The 16,679-nt window shown below is 36.8% G+C and overlaps 3 protein-coding genes across 4 annotated transcripts; all 3 read left to right on the top strand.

Annotated features, from left to right (window-relative positions):
* Positions 1-2,247: 2,247 nt before the first annotated feature.
* On the top strand, positions 2,248-7,332 carry unc119.1 (unc-119 homolog 1). Its single transcript, XM_057356469.1, has 5 exons — positions 2,248-2,572; positions 3,048-3,161; positions 3,259-3,367; positions 3,717-3,889; positions 4,753-7,332. Exons 1-5 carry the CDS (start codon positions 2,347-2,349, stop codon positions 4,863-4,865), a joined length of 735 nt encoding a protein of 244 aa, XP_057212452.1. The 5' UTR covers positions 2,248-2,346; the 3' UTR covers positions 4,866-7,332.
* A 70-nt stretch (positions 7,333-7,402) lies between these two features.
* LOC130567932 (uncharacterized) lies at positions 7,403-12,907 on the top strand. 2 transcript variants are annotated; one of them, XM_057356466.1, is made up of 8 exons: positions 7,403-7,662; positions 7,847-7,911; positions 8,021-8,122; positions 9,058-9,171; positions 9,917-10,024; positions 10,192-10,308; positions 10,566-11,049; positions 11,621-12,907. In XM_057356466.1, the coding sequence occupies exons 2-8, from the start codon at positions 7,880-7,882 to the stop codon at positions 12,101-12,103; spliced, it is 1,440 nt and encodes a 479-aa protein (XP_057212449.1). In that variant the 5' UTR covers positions 7,403-7,662; positions 7,847-7,879; the 3' UTR covers positions 12,104-12,907. The 2 variants fall into 2 exon arrangements, with proteins under 2 accessions (XP_057212449.1, XP_057212447.1); XM_057356464.1 differs by having other exon boundaries at positions 7,404-7,650.
* Positions 12,908-13,378: 471 nt separating this feature from the next.
* On the top strand, positions 13,379-16,679 carry lg17h12orf43 (linkage group 17 C12orf43 homolog). Its single transcript, XM_057356851.1, has 7 exons — positions 13,379-13,492; positions 13,629-13,749; positions 14,058-14,088; positions 14,209-14,307; positions 14,427-14,506; positions 14,722-14,818; positions 16,189-16,679. The coding sequence occupies exons 2-7, from the start codon at positions 13,656-13,658 to the stop codon at positions 16,505-16,507; spliced, it is 720 nt and encodes a 239-aa protein (XP_057212834.1). The 5' UTR covers positions 13,379-13,492; positions 13,629-13,655; the 3' UTR covers positions 16,508-16,679.

Here is a 16,679-nt window from a genome sequence, read left to right as displayed (position 1 = left end):
ATTGGAGTAAATGTACTTAGTTACTTTACTTAAGTATCTTTTTGGCTACTTTGTAGTTGTACTGAGTATTAAAGATATTAGCAACTTTTACTCTCTACTTAACTACATTTTTGAACAAGTATATGTACTCTTTACTCCACTACATTTGTAATGACTAATGCAGTTACACATTACATTTTGCATGGCACCTATCTTATAATTAATATTGCCATTTACAGGGCAATGAAGGTACTACAATCTTGTGGATTTTGCCCTAACTTACAAAAACTTGTCAACATGGCTTCTTTATATGAATATGAGTGCAGTATCAGGTAGATGTCAATCGCTGGCGGTTTACACACGGTTAGCCCTTACCCGCTATTTCTACAGTAATATATTGGCAACACTGTTGCCAGCTAGTTACTGTAGGTCACACATCTACAAAAGCTCTTATTTTTAAAACTAACTCTTCCTAAATGTGCTCTAAACATGTTTGCTCAAAATTTGACCATATGGTGGGACTATTGCCATGAAGTGATGTAAACCAGTAAAAAGAATGTATAGTATTTCAATTTTCAAAAGTGCTCTCACACTATATAGACAAAATATTAACCTATAGAATGAGTCGGACACAGAGAAATGAACAATTCACATATGAATCTCAACAATGGTGACAATCAACTGAACAGCTTCATGCTGCAATGCATGCTGGGTACATAGTACAAAACTCATTCATGATTGTTTGTCACCATTGATGAGGTTTGTATGTCAAGTGTCTAACTGTGTCTCAATTGCAAAGAAAGATTTTCTGACAGAGATCTTTCCATTATAACATGTAATCACTTTACCAAACATATCTTAATAAATCTTAAATGCTATATTATTATTATTTAATGATTGAATTCTTTCAGATGTATCTTCAGTTACTAAGCAAACATAAAGTTGCTGTTCCTGTAAAGTCCCTTTCAGTGTTATTGTATAAGTGTACATTTTAAAGCTACAAGAAAGTCAAAGAGTCCAACCAAAGCAAACACTGATCGCCATAATGGTGACTTAAAACACAATTGAACCACTTTGAACTCGAGTTCAATCTCAATAAGATCCATCTTACACAGATGACAGAAATAAAGTGAATGTGGTGTCTGTAATATGTGAAGATGTTATTGATGTTTGTGTTTAATTCACCTCTGGTGAAATCTTGACAGATTTATTGTGTTCATCTGTTATTTACACGTGTTCATCTAAGACTGTGTGACTTAAGTGCGTTAATAGATTCTTTATAATGTATCTTCAAACAGCCATTGCAGTAGTTTACTGTAAAACACCTACAGTAACTAGCAGGCAACAGTGTTGCCAATACAGTATATTACTGTAGGCCATGATTTGTTGCAATTTTGAGGTGTTCAGTCTTATTATGATTTAAGAAAATAAATGCGATTGCTCTCCTCACAAATCGACTGTTTCTAGTTTTTCCACTGACATGTCTCTTAAGTGTTGAGGACTTGTGCTGCTTTGAGCCTACATTCAGTATGAGTAAAATACTCAAGTACTGTTCAAATCAGATACTCGAAGACTTTTACTGAAGTCGTTTTGGAATTGGTGACTTGTAACTTGTAATGGAGTAATTTTCACTGCAAGGTATCTGTACTTTTACTTAAGTATGGTTTTCAGGTACTCTTTACACCTCTGTTTGTATCTCATCTTTGCCCCGCCTCTCTGAAACGCGCGGATTTTTACGAAGCTCATGGCTGTGAAAAGGTGTCATTTGAGATGGATAGTCATTTCAGGGCGGAAGTGCATTTTCAGATTTTATCAGAAGATTATGAGGGTAATTTACATGAATTTAAAAAAGAAAGTGATCCACATTGATAAGCTATTTACTATAAACGCTGCAATATTTCATGAAAAAATAAGAATTGTCATTTTTAATTTCACTGGGACTGTAACGTAGCGTTAATATTAGCTAATGAAACGACGGCACTTTTTATTCATTATAATTCATACGAATCATTATTATTATTAATATAGCGCCATTCATAGAGTTCCAACTCACTTTACAAATAATGTACAATTTACAATTCATTTACAAAAATGTAGTTATTAATAGTATTGCACTTTAATTACAACATACATGCTGATAACTGATAATGAAAACGCGCTTAAATGAAGTCAAGAGAAGTTCGCCAAAGTAAACGTAGAATATGGTATCCATAGCAACTTTCAAACGCGTTCAACCAATCAGCGCCCGATTTTCTCCGCGTAGCTTCTCCATAGTGACGCACAACGCCATCTTGCATTCAGCGAGCGTCGAGCTCAACAGACACGCAGTTCACGTTTCGCCGCTACAGCAAGTGACATTTTGGAGAGATGAACAGTCAGAGTTCTCGCAACGAAACGGCAGCCGCCGCGGTTAACGGCTCGGATTCAACCGCAGCGGCTGCCCGCGATCGGAAAACAGGAGGTGGCGTTCTGAAAAGGCTTAAATCGCGAAGAAATCAAGTGGAGCGACGGCCTGTGACGGAGGAAGAGCTGCGGGCGCTGGGCAGAGACATCACTCCGGATGAAGTTTTGGGGCTCCGCGCAGTCACTCTCGGTAAGAGCACCGAGACCGCACTGTGATACGAGATTTATCTTACAGCTGTCACGGCATCATTCGAGTACATCTGTTTACTTAAGGCTCGCTTTATGGAGTAACAGGCCAGATCCATGCAGGAAATGTGCTGCCTCGATTAACGTTAGTAACATTTACACTGTTTGTACACATTTTGGCAGACTCATTCAGTCTATACACTTGATCACTATGTGTGTTCTCTGGGCCTCGAACCTACGACCTTTTGCGCAACGTTTACCCATAGAGCTAGAGGAACATTCTGCTAATGTCACCCTTTACCACACAGACCATGACAGTTTATCAAAACCAATTCCTGTGATAACCATTCAATCCTTCACAATTTCTGTGATAGGTTGTATTTTTTCAGCTGGTGTCTATCATGCTTCAGTAATAATAGTATGAATGCATCCCTTATCCTGTGCGACTCCTAGATAAGAGATTTTCATTTAATCGACAGACTATCTGTGTAAACCAGAGGACAATATCTACAACATTGACTTCACACGCTTCAAGATCAGAGACTTGGAGACGGGCACAGTGCTTTTTGAGATCGCCAAACCGCCACACTGTGGTATGATTCATTGACTTCAAGGCTCAAAGCTGTCTAGTTACAAGTGAGTCCAATTCCCTTGTTTGCTGATACATTTTTCTCTCACTGTTGCATCCAGAACTTGATGAGGAAGACGAGGAAAACGGAGATGCTGACATAAGCGCTGGGCGTTTCGTCCGTTACCAATTTACTCCAGCGTTCCTTAAATTGTGCACAGTTGGAGCCACGTAAGTCCCAGAATCCCAAATATGATTCTCTGCATTATGCGGTCTGCTTTGTAAACGAACAGCAGTGTCTGACTTTCAGGCATGGTGGTCTAAGTCTCAAGCTTTTAAACAAAGGACTCGTGTTGCGTCATCTGATGCAAAGCTTGTGCAATGTTATTAGTCGAATTCCCAGAAATCATGAGTAAGTCATGGTTTGACCTCTGTAATTCCGTCACTTTTCCTGTGAGAAGTATGCGTTGTCACTTTCTGTTTAATTAAACAAATATTTGAACATGATGAATCTTGTGCATAGTTTAAGCATTTTGTGCATTGGTTTGTAGAATAATGTCTCGTCCTTTGACTCTCTCAGTGTGGAGTTCACAGTTGGCGATCGGCCTGTTAACAACTTCAGGATGATCGAGAGACATTATTTCCAAGAGCGGCTCCTGAAGAGCTTCGACTTCGACTTTGGTTTCTGTATCCCGAACAGTCGGAACACCTGCGAGCACATCTACGAGTTTCCTCAGCTCCCAGATGATCTCAGTGAGTTTTATGGTCTCTTTGACAAACTATATAGTCCTTTAAAGGACAGATATGTCAGCATGCTCTTTTAATCCATGCCAATGCTGTACAGTGAATGAAAATTTGTGAGAACACTTATTTCTCGAGTGCTGGTATTCAAAAAATAAAAAGTTCACCCAAAAAATGAAAATTCTGTCATGAATTACTCACTCTCTAGTTGTTCCAAACCTGTATACATTTATTAAGAAAGATATTTGGACGAATGCTTATAACCAAACAGTTCTTGAACCCCATTGACTACCATAGTAGGAAAAATGACAATGGTAGTCAAACGTGCCCCAGAACTATTTGCTGTCATACATTCTTCAAAATATCTTCTTTTGTGTTTAACAGAACAAAAAATATATAAATTTTTTTACTACTATGATAGTCAATGGGGTCCAAGAACTGTTTGGTGACAAGCATCCTTCCAAATATCTTTCTCTGTGTTCATCAGAACAAAGACATTTATACAGATTTGGACCAACTCAAAGGTGAGTAATGATGACAGAATTTTTATTTTTGGGTGAACTATCCCTTTAATTTGAGTGAATTTCAACAGGTGGTAAAAGGGGTGCCTGTCATAAAATAATACAAAATTGCTCCACAGTTTTTTTCCTAATGGCTGAACAAGAAAGTCTTGCACAAAACATTAACTATTTGTCCCGTTACAAGTAACATATTGACCTGACTGCGTCAGACTCACTCTATCAGTCAGGCTTGTATCAAATTGCAGACCGCGCACAGATAGAGGAGATAACACTACATGTCTTTGCAGCTCTAAGGTCTCCAGTTTGTTTTCAAGCAATGTTTAACTTCCTGTCTTGCTGCGTTTCCTCCTGCAGTTCGGTTGATGATTGAACACCCGTACGAGACCAGATCAGACAGCTTCTACTTTGTGGACAACAAGCTGATCATGCACAACAAGGCAGACTACGCTTACAACGGGGGCCAGTAGTGCCGTTTCAGTGAGAAATCTGAGGATTGTTTGCTTGGATAGTGTTTGCGTGGAATGCACATACAGAACCACCGACAACACGCGGTGATGTCACCAGCATTGTGATCTGGCACCAGACCCGCCCAACTGGAAATGACCATCCCCCTGAAGTTCCTGCATTCCACAGACTGCGGTTCGGCCAAAAGTGGAGCCGTTTTTGTTTGTTACACTTAACTCTTGTCGTCCAGTCTTAGGGCCACAACAAGAGGAATGGTTTATTTTTTATTTATTTTTATTTTGATAAGATGTTATTATCTCTCCCACCTCAGTCTCGAATCTCTGAAAGAGGTCTTTTTAAAAGACAAAAACACTAGTTTCATTCAGACGTGCAAAAATGAAGCGATTGTGTCACATACATCTTTACTGCCCACTGTGTGTGATTGTTATTAAGCAGAAAGAAGGTTCTTGTGCGATCTTGCCTTTGTTGATCATTTAACAGACAGACAGCATTACTGTGGTGTGTATAAACTCTTAACAGCACAAAAATGAGACCAGAACGTTCTTCTTCACCAGTCAACTTCATATGAAGTGCATTCTCAGGCGTATAATCAGGGTTAGTTGGTTTGGCTGAATGTGATCAATATTATTTTGGTCAATGTGATCCAAAAACAGAGCAGCTGATCGATCTGCTTGACAAACCACACAGACCTCAAATGGAGACCAATAATTTGGCCACTAGTTAATCAGTTCCTCATTTTTTCTTCATCTGTCTTTGGTTTTGTCAAACCACAAGCTGTTAGATCGTGAGCCTGTTTGTGACAATATAGTTGCGTTTGTGTGTCATTCCTGTCTTCTGTGGATGAGGAATTAAGGACTCGCATACTGTTGTGTTCATAGGACATCTGTCTTTGTCGTGTGAGGGCTTTTAATGTCATACTCGGCTGTTTGGCTACTGTGCATACAGAATTGGGTTCGTGTCACACGCACCACGGGATGAGATTTCCAACATGCTGTCTTTGTTCACCTTTTGAGTGATCTGGCCTCTCCATCAGAGCTTTGATGTTTATGTTTGATCTAATTCAACTTGATGTTAAATGCTGGCTGTGATTGGTAAACATTTTAGGAATAGTGAATACGATTGGCTGAGAAAGATGACTATATAAAAGGCAACCAGGAATGGAACAGAATAGACCTCTGTATCCAGCCCCGACCTTAACTCAATTTTATTCGATTACAATGTTATCTGTATCCTCCATCATTTTTGGTTTGTGTCAGATGCAAAATACACATTTTAATCTGTTTACAAACAAGTCAGTTCACAGCTAAGGTGACTTGCTTACTTAAGTGTCCTTAAGAAAGACTATATCAGCTTAATGTTTGTGAAATATTTGTGAAGTACCTGTCTAATGCCTTACTCAGCAATGCTGTTTGTTTACAACCATCTGTTTAAAGGGACAGTTCACCCAAAATAAAAATTCTGTCATCATTTACTCACCCTCAAGTTGTTCCAAATCTGTATTTTTTTCTTCTAATAAACACAGAGAATGATATTTGAAAGAATGCTTATAACCAAACAGTTCTTAGACCCCATTGACTACCATAGTAGGAAAAATTACTTTATAGTTTTTTTTTGTTCTGTTGAACACAAAGGAAGATATTTTGAAGAAATGGGGCACTTTTGACTACCATTGTAAATGTTCTACTATGACAGTCAATGGGGTCCAAGAACTGTTTGGTTATTAGCATTCTTCCAAATATCTTTCTCTGTGTTCAACCAAACAAAGAGATTTATACAGATTTGTAACAATTTGACTGAGTAATTCATGGCAGAATTTTCATTTTTGGGTCAACTATCCCTTTAATGCTTTTACTGTCTGCAGCCCTAGTGGTCGTTTTCTAAACAGCGTTTGGTCCATATTACCCATTACAAACTACGCACCTTGTTTAAAAATGTTTTCGGACCCTGTATTTTCTTAATATTTCTTGACCACCTCCTCAGGCCCCTCTAATCAGTTTTAGACCTTATACACGGAATAAGACATTGCAAAGGGTTTTTATTGCTCACACGGTAGTGGTTTTAGGGATGCTGCAACTATAATTTTTATTAATTTGTAATGTTTAAACTGGAATACATTTGTCTTTGACTTTTTATTTAACCATTTATAATGTCATAATGTTTCTTCTTCATGACGCCTGTATCAGGACTGTTACCATAATAACAAAACATAACATTAAAGATTTATTTATACGTTAGTTGAAAACAACAGGGTCTATCAAAATGTATAGAAAGTACCTTCAACTATAGAATTTTTAATTATTAAGAGGGAAAATATGATGCTGAAGACACTAAAATCCATCTAAAATAACTAATTGTCCCTGGATGGAACATATTCATGATCTCAGAATGATAGGACAATTGTATTAAACTGTAAAATAGAAATTATGTACAGTGTGGATGTGGAATTTGTACAGAGAGAGAAATAAAACATGTTGTAAATTATATTGGTTTTATTGACGACTGAAGTGACATCTAATTTTGTACCACAAGGTGGCATCCTCGGGTCGCATGGTCAACTTGTCAAACGCGCAGAACGTTTTCATAGATTAGAGATTTTATTGTTTTTTTCCCCGGAATGAAAAACGGAAACAGTCATTGTTGTATTGTAGTGCGCTTCTTTATGCATTATCCAAGTTTTTGTTGGACATAATGATTGGATTAGTTAAGTGTGATTGCAGTGTAGTTTGTTGAGATTCTAAATTTAACAGGAAGAAAATGTGTATTCCACTGTACTCTGAAATCAATACAGTAAGTGAATTGGTAATGACATACATTCATATTCGTAAGTAAAACTACATTCATATTAATAGTTGTAAGAAAATGCTGTTATACCCTTAACAAAGTTTATTTTCTACCAGGGTTATCGATGAGCACTTTAGTTTCGGTTTCTTAATATCGAAAGCAAGACGATGCATGTTATGTTCGTTTTAATTTCTTCGTACAGGTCTGATTTAATCTTCTACCTGTTTTGGACACGATGAGTCTTGAAGAACAACATGATTCCGAAAGGTGCTTTAAAAGTAGTCTGTTTTAGGACGAAATTTTACATTGGGCATAGACTGTATTGGTGTTTCTTGAATTAATACAAAAATGCGTTATTTAATCACAAATCATACAGCGAATTCAAAAGAAAGAGATCAGAGTCGCCTGTGTCCACATCTACGACATGTGAACACGCAGATCTCAGTGAAGGACCAAGTGATGAATACAGAAATAAAAGGTAAAAAATATGTACACTAAAAATACACAGTTATACGGTTATATATAGTATCATTTGTGTGTTGCATTGGAACATGTTTCTTCAGCAAACAATATGCATAACAACAAAAAACAACAATAGGCTAATTTGTTTCCCTGTGTTGAATGAACGAATTTACCCGAGGTGAAAACTAGGGGGAGCCTAAAACTGTCAAACAAAATGAGATGTTACATTATTTGAATTTTGTATTATTGCAATTTTCTTTATACTTTCTTAATTTATCAAATCTAACTGAAATTAAGTATGACTGTTCTACTCTCTAAAAGTGTTGTATAGATAAAAAAAACCAAACCAATTGTTTTGAGTTGTAACGATTTGTAATAAAATAAGGTTCTAAATTAGATTATAATGTTCTCTTCAATTAAAGGTATTTTTATGTTACACAGTTGAATGCTTAGAAACATTAAGTTGTTCCAAATAGTTTTTGGAATGAGAGATTGTAATAGGTTTTTATTACCGTAATTGTTTTAGGGGTGCTGCTCCTATAATTTTTTATTAATTTTCATAAACTGGAATACAGTTGTCTATTTGACTTTTTTATTTAACCATTTATACTGTCATAATTTTTCTCTTTTATGAAGCCTGTATCAGGACTGTTACCATAATAACAAATTATAAGGGTTTATTTATGCGTTAAAAACAACAGGGTCTCAATAGCTCAAAAGCAAGAGCTGTTCTAGCATTTCCAATTAAATGTGTTTAATTAAAACAGCATTTACAAACATTCTACTCCAAAGTAACCTCTTAAAACCATTAACACAACCATAACCCTTTCAAATACCAAAAGAACAGAATATTTTATATTATTTTATATCTCATTTTTATTAAAACTAAATAAAATGTAAAATTGCTCAGAGTAAATGTAAATTTTATTACAAAACATTTTCTCCTTTCAGAGTAAAGACAGAGAGACCAGCTTCTCCCGCACCCAGCTTTCTGTCTTTGAAGTCAGATTTGTCAATGGCTCCACCAGATAACTTTAAAGGAGTAGTGTTCCCTTTAGATTTCAGGTGAGTTGAAAAACATATAATCTAAAAAAAATTATTTCATAAGCCTGATATGCAAAAACAGCCATCTAAATATACAGTATGTACGTACGGAAACTATCCCAGATAGTAGATTCTCTTAAAGGTAACACATTTGTCTTTGTGTCATTGTCTCATCAATTATTAATTGTATCTTTGAAAGCTTTTTAAAACTTTTATCACAAACCTTGATTTAAAGGGACAGTTCACCCCCCCCCCCAAAAAAAATCTGTCATCATTTACTCTCCTATAAATGTCTTTGTTCTGATGAACACAGAGAAAGATATTTGGAAGAATGGTTTTAACCAAACAGTTCTTGGAACCCATTGACTACCATAGGAAAGATTACTTTATAGTTTTTTTTGTTCTGTTGAACACAAAAGAAGATATTTTGAAGAATGTAGGACAAACAGTTCTGGGGCACTTTTGACTACCATTGTCATTTATCCTACTATAGTAGTCAATGGGGTCCAAGAACTGTTTGGTTATAAGCATTCGTCCAAATACCTTTCTCTGTGTTCAACCAAACAAAGAAATTCATACAGATTTGGAACAACTAGAGAGGGAGTAATTCATGACAGAATCTTCATTTTTGGGTGAACTATCCCTTTAAGATAAATCCAAAGGTGGAGATGTTCTCTTATCAAAAAACATGACCACAACAAATTACACAACAAATAAATTATGTTTATCGCAGTTGTAAGGTTCTGATTGTATTTCCTCCTCGCAGAGAAAGACCAGCTTCTCCTACTCCTAGCTATATGTCTTTGAGGACAGATATGTCAATAGATGCACCAAACAACTTCAAAAGAGAACAAACATTTCATATGGATACAAGGTATATTTATAAATGTTTACAGTAACAGTATTTAAAGCAAACTCCAGCGTTCGTCAACCCGGTAGACACTGTACATTATTCAAAAGGCCATACATCCCTGCAAATTATGAACCAATGTTCATCCAAATTGCAAAGTTCTTTTTTATAATGACATTTTCTCTTTACAGAGTTGGGTCAGAGAGAGCCCCTTCACCTACACTTAGCTCTGTTTCTGAATTGACAGAGTGTTTCGTTGAACGACCAACTAACTTTAAAGCTGAAGAGACGTACCACTTGGGTCCAAGGTGAAGTGTCTGAAGTTAATTTGTGTGTGTGTAATTGTTTATGTGGTTTATGAGAACAAATGTATAATGACATGTGTATAACAACGAAGGTTTAGGGGGAGACTTTTATAAATAAATTGTTATATTACTAGCCACTAGCCAGTTCGATAAACAAACACCGACCTGAAGTTAACTTCAGGACAAGTGCTTAACCGAAGAAACCGCCTAGAACAGTGTTTTAGTTATTTATTAACTGACTTTCATTTTGTAACTTCTAGACTGCTGACAGAGAATTGTTTGAAGTGTCCAGTATGCAAATCTATATTGAAGGATCCAGTCTCCATTCCATGTGGCCACAATTTCTGCAGAGACTGTATTAATTCATCCTGGGACAGTGCGGAAGATTATGCCTGCCCACAGTGTGAAAGAGGGTACAGAATATGTCCAGAGCTTAACACAAACACAGCACTGGCAGAGGTGGTTAAACACCTACAGCAGGCAGGCTTTAGTCCAGCACTTCCACCATGTTCTTATGCTGGGCCTGAAGATGTTGCCTGTGATCTCTGCTCTGACCAGAGGTTGAAAGCAGTGAAGACCTGTTTAACCTGTGGTGTGTACCTTTGTGAAACTCATATAAGAAGCCATTACACAATACCAGCACTACAGAAGCACACACTATCTGATGTAACTGGTGCAATGGAGAAGAAACTGTCCACGCAAAACTTGCCAACAGACAACTTCAGCAGCATCTGTGGAGAGCAGGTTTGCCAATTATTATTTGATCAGCTACCGTAAATGTTAAATGTAATGTAAGTAGTCTATATGACTTTAAAGGTCCAGTGTATTAAATTTAGCGGCATCTAGCTGCGAAGTTGCGAATTGCAACCAACGCCTCACTCCACCCCTCCCTTTCAAAATACTACGGTGGCTGACACAGGACTAAGATGTCGTCATGTTTTCACTTCTTTGCTAAAGGAGATAACGTATTTATGAAACGCGCTCTGTTGAGCAGTTATAGTCCGTTTAGGGCTATTGTAGAAACAACATGGCGAATTCCATGCAAGGAAACCTGTGGTGTAGAAATAGCTCATTCTAAAGTGATAATGCTTCATTATGATAGGCCTCTATACACTTGACGACACGGTTGTGTATATTATATTGCATTTCTGTCAATAGATCCTCCAAAAAAATACACACTGGACTTTTAATAATGACCATTATAGTAATGCTGCAATGTAAACTTAACAAAGTATGTCAAATGCTTTACATAAATTGAAACTATGAGCTTCTATTGACACAAATACATTAAAATGTATTTTCCTTATTGTGAAAGGAAAAAGACAGGAGCATGTCAGAGTCTGGGCTGAATACGTCAATGGCAAATGAAGATGCAGGAATCTCCACACCCGAGACCGACGTTAAGACAAATCTTGAACTTATGTACTCCAAACTACAGCAAGAAGTTTTGGGGCTTAAAGAAAGCTTTTCGAAATTTAAGAAACATAATACTAAGACGGATAAATATGTGTGGGAGGGGTCTGATGATGAAGAGAGCTACAAAGATTCTGATGAAGAGGAGAATGAAAATAGTTATGATGAGGAAGACAGCTTTAACTATGATATTGATAATGACTCTGAAATGGACAAATCAGATGAGTCCAAGTCAGAGAACGATAATGATGATGAGGATGAATACAATGTAGATGAAGACAATGAATACGACGAAGAGGAAGACCATTATGAATACGATGAAGATGAAGACAATGATAATTCTGATGAGGAAGATGAATATGATGTAGATGAATATGGTTATTAAGATGGAAATTGTTGCAGATGCAGTTATGATGTACACACTCCCCTGGTCCTGTCCAGCTTCTTGGCTCCGTCAGCTCGACTGTTTTCTCTCAGCTCACTGGCTCAGTCCACTTCAGTCTATCGTCACCAGTGTTAATTCTGTTCTACTGCCTTTGTTACTTGTGTTTAACAGAGTTCTTCATCATCCCTAGTTTGCTTTATTAACTAAATATATGTTTATTTAAACTATATTTCGTTACATGGTTGCCGGGTATGTTCACCTGTTTCTCATTTTGTTCTCAATATCTTCCGTTTATTTATCGCCCTTGTTTTAGTAACCCATTGGTGTATAGTGCTTGTGCCTATGTTTAAAGTCGCCATGAAACGGAAGTTGCGATTGACTTCTTTTCCGAATCGTGACGTGTATCCGAGTGAAACGGCTTCTGAAATTAGAAAAAAGTAGAGCGGGGCTTTATTTTGACCTTACCTTTTTGATGGTTTGTTGTAATTTGGGTCTGCAGGGGAGGGCTAAAAATGCCTGGCCATTGGACAGTCAGTATAGTCCTACCTCTTTTTTGTTGCTGACGTCATGTGGTGAAGAGATGTTGTTGAGTGGGGGGAGGAGCTTAACGTTTTTGATTAAAGATTACAAGTGCAAATGAATAAAAAAAAATGGTGTGCACGGATAAATCATTTATAATAATCACTGCAACACTGTGTAAAACACTTATAAATGTCCTGCTTGATTGCATGGTGACTTTAAGTGTCATGTATGTTACTTTTCTCTGAGTATATTGATTTCCGTTATTAAAGAGTATTTTAGTTAAACCTCCAGCATTCTTGTTTTTGGATATACCAACCTGGTTGTGATTTATAGACATGTTTAAGCCATTCTTGGAATTTCAAACCATTTCTAGACATTGACAGGATTACGAGATTTAATCAAACATAGTTAAAGCGTATAAGAGGTTAAGCACATACGTAAAAATCATTTGAAACACGAGATCAAGAGAAAAGAGTCAAAATGCACATAATCTTAGAGGTACTGTATCTCAACAGCAAAATTAATTTCGTCTGGTTGACACTAGGGGGCAAACCACGACAAGACATATGACCGTCACGGGACACCATGAGAACATAGATAAATGCTGAATACAGAATTAATAATTATTTGCACGATTTTTGTATATTACCCGCATGTTGTGTGTGTGTGTGTGTGTGTGTTCTAAAAAATGTCTAGATTTTGTAAGCCACCTTCCAGTACGGTAGGGGTCAGTAAAGCACCCACTAGGTGAAAGTGCAACTTAACTGTTTATTTCTCGTTTCGGCTACATGTGGATGTCGAATCGTTCATGTGTTCAAATGCATTTGTTTAAACCAGGCTGTGGTCGTATTTTCACTAGTATTATATGTAAGTACTTACAGCACTCGTTTGATACTTATTCACTGTCGTTGTTACAAATGAGGATATCCTGTCAAATAATACGTCTAGACTAGCATAACTTTAAACATGCTCCACAACTCTTAACTGTTCATTAAAACCCAAGCTTCTCGCGGATAAATGAACCTGGACGATGTCTGAAAGCAGCAGTGAAGAGGAAAACGCTGACAGATTTAAAGAGGCAGCGTGGAGTTTTGGATCTCAGGATGTCAAGATCTGTGGAGAAGGTAACTTGTTATTTTAGGAGGTCCTTGATCAATCAACAGTGGCCCATATGTGCACAACTAAATGAAATGTGCAAAGCAAACCTATGTGTACAATACAGTGAAATTAAGAAAACTGATGAAATGTCATCGTTTTGTGCACATCTGGGATATCTTCTGCCTGTTATTTCATGATGTGTGTAGTTAATAGATAATAAACTTACTCTTCAATTAAAAGTTGAAAGACATCATAACTCATTGTGTGTTATGTTGTGAATAAATTGGTTTGGTTACTGACAACTCAGGATTGTTATTGTTCTTACTCCACACAGAGAAAGTCAGCAGTGGCAGGCAAAGTCATAGGTGAGTTGGTTTTGTACAATATTTAAGACAAAAATTAATCTCATAAGATTAACATATATAATATTTCGAAATGGTTTTCAGTGGCTGTTTGTGAATAAATTGGTTTACTTGTTTACACAGAACAGAAGTTTCAAAACATGAACATGATGGCAATGAGCTCGGGACAACACCAGAGTTCAGATCCCATGTGGCAAAAAAGTTAGGAGCCATATTGGATGGGTAAGACAAATCCAATGAGTTTTATGCATGAGTTTTGATTTGTCATTACATTTTACTTCCCTGCTTGTTTGTAAATGCAATTTTTCTTTGTCACTATCATACACACACAAACACACTAGGTGTATTTCAGAGGTGTGTTCTGATACTGTTGCTTCACAACCTTGTCAGCCTAAAAGTACAGACGAAGAGAAGGATGAAGGTGAGTGTCCATGCCAAATTAAGTGCATGCTGTCGTTAAAGCAAGCATTCACATTTCTATCATTAATTGACATTTTGCCCCTTTTTTATTATTTGCATCATTTTAACTAGTGGTCACGGTTTTTGAGCCACCACTTTTATTTTCAATTTTGTCAGGTTTTACACGTTTTCAATTCCATTCAAATTCATTCGAAATATTTCTTGTAATTTTTAAAGGTTTTCGTCTCTTCTTCACTTCTGCTCCTGGAAAATGGATGGAGCGTGAAGAGTTATCTCCACCCCAAAAAAAGAGACGCCCAGTTCCCAGCTCTAGGTGAGTTTGACTTATGATTATGAAAGTATGCTACATACTGTATAGTTAATTTGCTCCTTTTAAATAACAAACAACTAAACATGGGCAGGAATGCTGTTAAATATTAGCATGTGTCTTGTTGGGTTTTTGAACATTATAGTATATATGAAAGTACTACAGTTTATCAATTAACTAATGAGTACTACAGAATACTGTAATATGCTAATCATATTCTGGTGAAGGTAGGATAATAATACATATATTGCATTTGTAATCCTTACCCCTGCATACTGTTTGCAAATTGCATCAAAATGTGTTACAGAAGCTACATAATTAACAAATCTTTTTGCAGTAAAACGTATAACTATATTGAATGGTTCGTCTGGTGGAATGAACTGGCAGCATCCATTACAATTTTCAAAAACAACTCAAAACACACCTTTTCCAAATGTATCTTAACTTACTAATAACTGTCTATGTTTTCTTGTCTAAAAAGAAAGTGTCATTCATGTTGTTCATTCTCTCCCTTGCTTGCTTCAGCTTCAGTAATATGGCTTTATGAATTATCAGTATTGTTTAGCGTGTTGACAAAATGTTAAATGCTCTTCTACTTGTAAGTCACTTTGGATAAGTGTCTGCCAAGTGAATAAATGAAATGTAAATTAATGGAGTATTTTAAACTTTTGACTTGGTTGAAAGTTTGGGACGCTCTGGTTTGAAGGTGCTTTCTGTAACAAATTTACTGTACTAAATCAAAACAATACACCATAATATGTTCGCAGAGGTGTAGGAAACATGCTAAGTTTATATATTTGTTGTCTTAAAACAATGCTATAGCCAGTTATTCTACTCTGAAATGTGCGTTCCATGTCGGAATGGCTGTTTTTGTTTTGGTCCATGTGACCCCGCCCACTGTCGATTTGCCCAGTAGTGTATTTTGACAGCTCGCTTGCTAGTTGGCGACAATCACAGCATATTGCAGCCATGTAAGCAATCAAACGATCGGGGTCTGAGATAGCAGATTCCACCCTTCCCCGTACTATTACTTTGCAAACTAAGAATTAAATTACATTATTTTACAACTTTAGGGTTAGGGTTCAAGTATTTTGAATTTGGACTGCGATACCAAGCTCAACCACTAGATGTCAATGTCCATTTCGCACTCTCCCGCGAGCAGGATGGGCTGTGTGTACCGACCCGAACACAGACCTTACAGACAGTGCTTGTAGGTGCTATGAGGCTGCTCAGGTAGCAGCGGGAGTAGAATTAATCTAGTTAAGAGTTGTTCTACCACTAAAATCATTTTAGAGATATTATTCGACATAAGTCGAATAAACTACAAAGTGTTGCTTTAAAGAAATACATGTTTTTCTTTCGCTCTCTCTATGCAGTGACAGTGACAGTGAGATGGAGATGAGGTTTCGAGAAGCTGCAGTGTCTGTTTCAGATCTGCTTGCCCCTTCAGCTCCACCCCTCGCAGAGAAGAAAAGTGGAGAGACAGAGGATGGAGGGGAGAATGACACTGCAGACACAGTACCAAAGAAAAGAAAGCGAAAAAGGAAAAGAAAAATGGCCACAGAAGCAAGTGAGAAAGTTATTGTTCAGTTTGAGAAACAATCTAATGGAGATCCAGATGAGCAGCACACTGTAACAGAAAATTTGACAAAGAAAAAGAAGAAAAAGAAAAGGAAAAAATTGGAAGATGGATGAAATGGCAGTGTTGAATGATAGTCTGATTGTTCTGGATTTAAACAGAAGTTATTTACTCGGTTTCTATTTTCATCTGGATTTTGTTTTATAATGTTCATGTTTTACAATGTTTATTGTACAGTAAATTTCTTACCAAAAAAACAAGATCTTGCTTTATTCATGCAACAACACT

Source organism: Triplophysa rosa, linkage group LG17 (genome assembly GCF_024868665.1).
Source record: "Triplophysa rosa linkage group LG17, Trosa_1v2, whole genome shotgun sequence".
NCBI lineage: Eukaryota > Metazoa > Chordata > Actinopteri > Cypriniformes > Nemacheilidae > Triplophysa > Triplophysa rosa.
Note: the sequence above shows the minus strand (reverse complement) of the source record. Positions and strands in the feature narration are given on the sequence as shown.